The sequence below is a fragment of the Carcharhinus amblyrhynchos genome, chromosome 16 (assembly GCF_965287045.1).
Source record: "Carcharhinus amblyrhynchos chromosome 16, sCarAmb.v2.hapA, whole genome shotgun sequence".
NCBI lineage: Eukaryota > Metazoa > Chordata > Chondrichthyes > Carcharhiniformes > Carcharhinidae > Carcharhinus > Carcharhinus amblyrhynchos.
Window position 1 is genome coordinate 7390773 of NC_137339.1, and position 8539 is coordinate 7399311.

General features: G+C 43.3%; 1 protein-coding gene across 1 annotated transcript in view; it reads right to left on the reverse strand.

The window, feature by feature from the left end:
* The window catches only part of tbc1d20 (TBC1 domain family, member 20), a 42112-nt gene extending 35201 nt beyond the window's left edge, over positions 1-6911 (reverse strand). Inside the window, exon 1 of the mRNA XM_080204635.1 lies at positions 6686-6911. Coding sequence (XP_080060761.1) covers positions 6686-6737 — 52 coding nt within the window. The 5' untranslated portion in view covers positions 6738-6911. The remainder of the gene's footprint in view (positions 1-6685) is intronic.
* Positions 6912-8539: the final 1628 nt, after the last annotated feature.

Below are 8539 nucleotides of genomic sequence, written 5' to 3' on the forward strand. Positions count from 1 at the left end.
AAATGGATGAATTGTTAGTACAGATAGAAATAAATATAGATGACATGATTGCCATTATAGGTATATGGTTGCTAGGTAACCAAGTCTGAGACCTAAATATTCAGGAGTATCTGACATTTCGGAAGGGTAGAAAGCTCAGAAAAGCTGGTGGAGTTGCTCTGTTGGTCTGTCATTCAAGAAGACACAGGCGATTCAGTTCACCTTGTTGGCCAACAAGGGGCATACACGTGGTGGGTCATGCGAGGGTTGCTCTTGGATGTTGCTTCGAAAGTTGCCTAGTGCTTCACATCGTTAGTGTACGCTTAAACTAGACCAATTGACGGGCAACACGTCAGCTCAGTGACGATCACTGTCGGCTGTGCAGTTACAGAAACCCGGGTCGGATCTCTGGCTTGAATCAATGTCTGGGAGTTTGCACATTCTCCCCGTGCTTGTGTGGATTTTCTCCGGGTGCTCTGGTTTCCTCCCACATCCCAAAAACGTGCTTTTTAGGCTGATTGGTGTCAATAAATTGTCCCTGAATTGGATCTCCCTTAATCTGGCGCGCATATAATTCCCTAACTTTGCACCCCCTTTATTGTGAAGTTCAACTAGAGGTAGACAAAAACGTCGACAATCGACAAAAGACTTAAATAAGGTACTCAATGAGTGTTAAAATGGGTGGCATAGGCTTGTAGGGCCGAAGTATCCTGAGCTGTGCTGTTCTTTGTTCTATGGCATTGGTACAATAGAGAGAAATAACCCAAGTTTGAAAGAGTGAGATGTAGAATCAGTTTGGATAGAGGTAAGAAATAGAATAGGTAAAAGGTCACCTGTGAGAGTAGATTATAGGCCCCTAACAGTAGACACATTTTGGGACAGAGCAGACAGGAAGAAATAAACAGGATGTGCAAAAAAGGCACCTCAATAATCATGGGTGACTTCAATCTAAACTTAGATTTGCCGATCTGATTCGTCCAAGGTACCCTGGAAAATGAGTTCGTAGATACGTACTCAGGACAATCTCTTAGAGTGGCACATTCTGGAAACAAGCAAGGAACAGGCTATTCTAGACTTAGTAATATATAATGAGACAGGTTAATCATTAACCTTATGGTATAAAGGAGCCTCTGGACAATGATGATCACAACATGACAGAATTTCATATCCAGTTTTATCGGGAGAAGAGTAGGTCTGAATAAAAGTGACTACTGTATAACAGAACAAAACCAGAGCTGGAAGCTAGTTTAAAAGATATAGTGGCAGACTTTTGAGGAGCTATTTATTAACTCTCAACAAAGATTTATCGCAGAGAGAAAGTTCTTTGAGAAGGATGCATCATCCGTGGCTAAAAATGAAGTTTAGGATAGTATCTAATTGAAAAAAAAGCTGTACAAATCTGCAAAGATAGTGGCAGATAAGATGGATAGATAGAAATGCATTATGATATGGTGTTAGCATTTACTTCATTTTGTTGTATTAAATGCACTAAAAGCTGAAATGCTAAAGTCACAATTGTGATTTGATGCAAATTCATTGGTCCACAATTGGGTTCTATTGGTGGTAATAGAAGGTAAACAAAGGAAAAACCAATGTTTCTATCCACGAGAGCTAATAATTCCATACATTTTGAAGTGGCCTTGATGCATTTATATTCTCTATAAATAATAAGTGCTATATTACAGGATCCCTTGTCACTAAAAACGTTCAGGCCTTTTTCCCTCTGACAGTCTCATCCCTGGGTGACCCCAAATTTACGTAGGGTAGAATGTGGGAGACCAGTCAGAAGTCTATTAGTTAAATCTAGGAGATAACAAAGGCATGAATGAGGATTTCAGCAGCAGATGAGTAGAGATGGGATGAAGTTGATGAAGACAAGGAAGTATATCATGAAAGGTCAGGCACTGGGAGGTTACGAAGAACAAAGGGACCTTGGCGTGTTTGTCCATAGATCTCTGAAGGCGGAAAGGCAGGTGAATAGGGTGGTGAAAAAGACATATCGCACACTTGCCTTTGTCAATCAGGGTGTGGATTACAAAGCAGTGAGGTTGTGATGCAGTTGTATAGAGCTTTGGTGAGGCCACAGCTGGAGTACTATGGTCAGTTCTGGTCACCACATTATAGGAAGGTCATGAACGCACTTGAAGGGTTGCAGGGGAGATTCACCAGGATGCTGCTGGATGGAACATTTAATCAATGAAGAGAGTTTGGATAGGTTTGTTTTTGTTGGGAGCAGAGAAGACTGAAGGGTGACCTGATTGAGTTGTTCAAGATTACGAGGGGCATGGACAGGGTGGATAAGGAGAAGCTGTTCCCCTTAGTTGAAGGGTCAGTTACAAGGGGACACAAGTTATAAGCAAGGGATGGGAGGTTTAGGGGGGATTTGAGGAAAACCTTTTTTTTTACTACAGGCCAGTGAGCCTCATATCTGTGGTGGGTAAGTTGTTGGAAGCTATTTTGAGAGACAGGATCTACAAGCATTTAGAGACGCAAGGACTGATTACGGACAGTCAGCGTGACTTTGTCAGTGGAAAATCATGTCTCACAAATTTGATTTTTTCTGAAGGGGAACCAAGAATATAGGTGAGGGCAATGCAGTTGATGCTGTCTACATGGACTTTAGCAAGGTCTTTTGACAAAGTACTGCATAATAGGTTGTTGCATAATCCCATGGGATCCAAGGTGAGGTAGCTAAATGGATACAAAAATTGGCTTGATGACAGAAGCCAGAGAGTGATTGTAGTCCAGGGCAGGACTTACTCAGTTAATGGTAGGGCGTTGGGAGAGTTACAGAACAAAAAGATCGAGGGGTACATGTTCATAGCTCCTTGAAAGTGGAGTCACAGGTGGACAAAGCAGTAAAGAAGGCATTCGACATGCTTGGTTTCACTGGTCAGAACATTGAATATAGGAGTTGGGATGTCTTGTTGAAGTTGTACAAGACATTGGTAAGGCCACATTTGGAATACTGTGTACAGTTCTGGTCACCCTATTATAGAAAGGATATTATTAAACTATAAAGATTGCAGAAGGATGCTACTGGGGCTTGATGGATAGACTGGGACTCTTTTCTCTGGCGCGTAGGAGGCTGAGGGGTGATCTTATAGATGTTTATAAAATAATGGGGGGCACAGGTCAGCTAGATAGTCAATATCTTTTCCCAAAAGTAGGGAAGTCTAAACTAGAGAGCACAGGTTTATGGTGAGAGGGGAGAGATATAAAAGTGTCCAGAAGGGCAGTTTTTTTCACACGGAGGGTGGTGAGTGTCTGGAACAAGCTGCCAGAGGTAGTAGTAAAGGCAGGTACAATTTTGTCTTTTAAAAAGCATATAGACAGTTACATGGGTAAGATGGGTATAGAGAGATATGGGCCAAATGCGGGCAATTGGGACTAGCTTCAGGGTTTAAAAAAAGGGCAGCACGGACAAGTTGGGCAGAAGGGCCTGTTTCCATGCCGTAAACTTCTATGACTCTTTGATTCAGAGGATGGCAACAGTCTGGAATGCACTGCCTGGGAGGGTGACAGAGGCAGGATGCCTTTAAAAAGTACCCGGATGAGTACTGGGCATGCCATATCATTCAAGGCTATGGGCCAAATTCTGGCAAGTGGGATTAGGTGGACAGGTCAGGGCATTTCATGTGTCAGTGCAGGCTCGATGGGCTAAAGGGCCTCTTCTGCACTGTAGTATTCTGTGTAATTGAGTGATGTTACAGAGGTGGGATAGATGATCTTGGTGAGGCCACAGTTGTGAGTTGAAAGGTCATCTTAGGATCAAGGTTGCAAACCCACTGGCTTAAACTGACAATTGCCAGAGAGGGGGGATGGAGTCAATAGCTAAAGAACAGTTTGGAGCAGCCATTGGCTTCAGTCTTCCCAATATTTCATTGGAGGAAATTTTTGCTCTAAATGCTCTAAAAATTAAGCTTTATTTCAAAGACGCATGGGCTCTATTAGGAGGCTTTTAAATATTTTTCTAAATTCAGAAGACATTAACTGATGTGCATTAGTTTTAAAGTCATATTTTTAAAACCTGCTCACTCACAGATGATAGACTGAATAGTGTGAATAAAATGATTTATGATAAACCTATTTACAATTGTACTAAGAAAACTGGACCAGGTTACCACTCAATGAATCAAGGGTCATTTTTGCAACGTAAAACTTTTTTAAAAATTACGTTCTAAAAAGGTGCTTGATTATGTAACTCTCCAAAGACACCAAATTCCCAATCCAAGTCACAATGCACAATGGAGAGACACGTCACATGGGAAGTGATTACTGTTCTCTTAATAGTTTTAGGGAGAAGGCCAGACAACTGGGTACCCGCATACCAATCATCTTGCCTGGAGTACCCACAGAACTAAAGAGGAACTATAAAGAAAAGGCTAAAATCAACCAGAAATATGAAATTTCATACTCCAAAGAGAAACATTCATTTGATTGCATATAATGACAAAGAAATAGATTTAATTTTTTTTATTTTTTAAAGACAATATTCAAAGAGTTTCTAATTTTTCTGCAATGTCCCTTGAGGCATTGCACTGTGCCGCCTCTCACAAATGCAGATTGTAGATCCCAAAGAAGTTTACAAGTCATCTGCAATTTACAATGGAATCATCTGATGAACTGTCATGCCAGCACAGCATAGTTCTGAACAATAACTATGTTGTTTAGAAAGAATGGTTTTTCCCGTTATTAAGGTGCTAATACACAATTTACAACTTTAATCACTACTTCACATGCTTTTGTCTACTAATCCTGCAATAGTGCTTTAACCATCTCTTTAAGGGAACTTAATTCCAAAACAAAGTACTGTGGATGTTGGAAATCTGAAGAAAAAACTTGTTGGAAATACTCAAGAGGTCAGGCAGCATCTGTGGCAGGAAACAGTTAACATTACAGGCCAATGATCTTTCTTCAGAACAGGTTAGAATAGCAAGGTCATTGACCTGGAATGTTCACTGTTACGCCCCTTCACAAATGTAGCACAGCTCAGCCAGCTGAGTATTCCCAGCATTTTCTGAATTCCAGTGCTATTTTGGGGTACAGTGAATCAATGTCAACCCAGATCCAAAAGGAAATAAGTGAAGTATACCACAAAGTGTGATCCTGAGTCATGTAAACCACCCATTTCTGTAAATATCATATTGGTTTATCTCAGAGCTCTTCTTTCTGATTCACGATGCAACAACTCTGTCCTGAAAAGTACACGTTATGGCAGGATGGATACAGGATCAGTCTCAATAATCAGCCATCCTGTAAGGCTAGCATATTGCAAGTGACTACTTTAGACAGATATTGGGAGGGCCTACATCAGCTAGATGCCAGTGGCAGCAACAGAGGAGGGAGACAATTACAGTGGGGTGGGGCAAATGAATGCATGTTTTCATTCCATGCAGCCAAACTAAAATTGTGAATGGAAAATCCTGGAAAAGCTCAGCAGGTCTGGCAGCATCTTGGGAAATAAACTGGGAAGCTTTCCCGGCATTTTCTGATTTTATTTCAGATTTCCAGCATCTGCAGTATTTTTCTGGTACAAAATTGTGAACAGAAAATGCTGGAAAAACTCAGCAGATGTTGGAAATCTGAAATAAAAACAGGAAATACTAAAAAAGTCTCCAGTAGGGTGAGACATTGGTTAGCACTGCTGCCTCTCAGCACCAGGAAAGCAGTCAGCACTGCTGCCTCCCAGCACCAGGGACCCAGGTTTGGTTCCTGGCTTGGGTTACTGTCTGTGTGGAGTTTGCACGTTCACACCATGTCTGCGTGGGTTTCCTCTGGGTGCTCCCACAGTCCGAAAGACATACTAATTAGGTACATTGACCATGCTAAATTCTCTTTCAGTGTACGCAAGCGGGCACAGGAGTGTGATGACTAGGGGATTTTTCACAGTAACTTCATTATGGTGTTAATATAAGCCTACTTGTGACACCAATAATTAAACAAACAGTTTATCTCCACAGATACTGCCAGGCCTGCTGAGTTTTATAGTATTTTACAGGGGGGGTGGTGGTGGTTCAAAGACCAGAGTTACTACACCGAGGGCACAGGCGACGGGTGCACCTGCGCAGGGGGTGCGAGTGTCGCTGCCTTGAACAGCATGACGTCAGACTCAGACCTACCACGTATTAAGTTGATCTTTCCCTACACCCTAGCTGTGACTCTAACACTACACTCTGCATCCACTCCTTTCCTTCTCTATGACCGGTACGCTCTGTCTGTATAGCGTGCAAGAAACAATGCCTTCCATTGTATATTTTGTGACATTAATAAATCAAATGTAATGCAGTGAGGTGCCAGAGGAACAGCCATCAGCTGATCTCCCTCTCCCTGATGTAAATAGACTGGGGGCTCAACCTAATCTGATAGTTCTCAAGCCCCGCCCCATTGTCAGCCCAGCTCGCATTCCAATTGGCCACCCGAACACCCGCCTTCCTTGGTGGGGATTCCCCATTGGGGGATGCTACCGTCAATCACGCCCCCGAATCAAACTTGATTGACCAGGCGACAGGAGCGGCCTCTTCTTCCCCCACCCCCTCCCTTCCCTTAAGAGTCCCAGCAAAATAAATAAGACTTCAAAAAAAAAGACTTTAAAAAAAAGAGACTTTCTCCCTAAAATGATAACGGCGCCCCCCAAAGGGAGTGTTTATTCCGATGCTTTGCGGCTGTTAGACAGCGAGTGAGGGGGGATTTTGCTTGGATTTACCTTGCTTTCCGATCCCGTTGATGGAGCTGCTTCGACTTTTCTTCAGATACATTGGCGCAGATGGCTGCTGAGCCGGAGACGCATTTTAAACATGGCTGTGTGGGGCTTGTTGTGATGGCAGAGTCGGCCTCATGCTGTGTGTTGTGTGTGGGGCCGGGCAAGCCGGGCCAGGCCGCCGCTCTGAGGTAAAGCTGTGGAAGGGGGAGGGGTGGGTGCTGTCTGTTAGAGATTTTTTTTCAAACTGCAGGGCGCGCGAGCGCAGCGCATGGCGTCACCACGGCGCGCGACGTCACGCCAGCCGCCTCCATGGCAACCGCCTGATTGTGACGTCGAGCCGTTCAAGGCAGCGACGCCCGCACCCTCCGCGCAGGCGCGTTTGTCACCATGTCTCTGTAACTCTGACCTTTGAACCACACCCCCCCTACAGTCAGAACTGATTTATTGTATTGGATTACAGTGTAAAGTTATGGCTCAAATCCTGTCTTGGGATGGTCATGCTTATTAAAATAAAGTTTAAGTTTATTTATTAGTGTCAATTGTTAATTATAAGCTGGAGAGTTAGGGCTTGGTCCCATTCTTGAATCCCATTCACAGACCCTTGTTTAAAGTTTACTTATTAGTGTCACAAGTGGGCTTACATTAACACTGCAATGAAGTTACTGTGAAAATCCCCCATTCGACACACTCCGGCGCCTGTTTGGGTACGCCGCGGGAGAATTTAGCATGGCCAATGCACCCAACCCACACGTCTTTCAGATTGTGGGAGGAAACCCACGCAGACACAGGGAGAACATGCAGATTCTGCACCAGCAGTGACCCAAGCCGGAATCAAACCCAGCACCCTGCCACTATGAGGGCAGCAGCATTAACCACTGTGCCACCATGCCGCCCCAGTCAAACTGAATTGATTTATTATTGTCACAGGTATTGGGATATAGTGAAAACAGATTAATTTATTATTTTGGGCAGAATTGTAGCACAATGGTTACACTGCTGCCCTCACAGTGTCAGGGACCATAAGACTCAGCCCATCGAGTCTCTCCGCCTTTCAATCATAGCTGATATTTTTCTCATCCCCATTCTCCTGCCTTTTCCCCATTAACCCCTGATCCCTTGATTAATCAAGAACCTATCTATCTTAAAGACACTGAATGACCTGGTCTCCACACACTTTTGTGGCAAAAAGTTCCACAAATTCATCACTTTCTGGCTGAAGAAATTCCTCCTCATCTCTGTTTTAAAGGATCGTCCCTTTAGCCTAATGTTGTGCCCTCTGGTTCTAGATTTTCCTACCAGTAGAAACATCCTCTCCATGCCCACTCCATCCAGGTCTCACAGTATCCTATAAATTTCAATAAGATCCCCCTCATTCTTCTAAACTGAGTACAGACCCAGAGTCCACAACCATTCTTCATATGACAAGCTCTTCATTCCAAGGATCCAGGTTTGATTCTTGGGTCATTGTCTGTGTGAAGTTTGCACTTTCTTAGTGGGATCAACAGTGTAAATGTATGGGGTTATGGAGAAAGGTCCTGGGTAAGAATGTTGTCAGTGTAGGCTAAATGGGCCAAATGGCCTCCTGTACCACAGAGATTCTATGATTGTCACGTGTATTGGGATACGGTGAAAACAGTCAGATTGAATTTTATTTAATGTCACGTATATTGGGATATAAGAAAATTTATGGTTCAAGACCCATTTCGGGGTGAGGGGGGTAGTGGTTGGCTTCATGCTTTCTAGAATATAATTCTTACTGTTAGGAATCAAAAGTTTCAACTGTAGAAAAGTGGGGTAAACGCAATTAAAACATTAATTAGCATCCAGTTCTGGATGCCTTTAGATAGGATGTGAAGG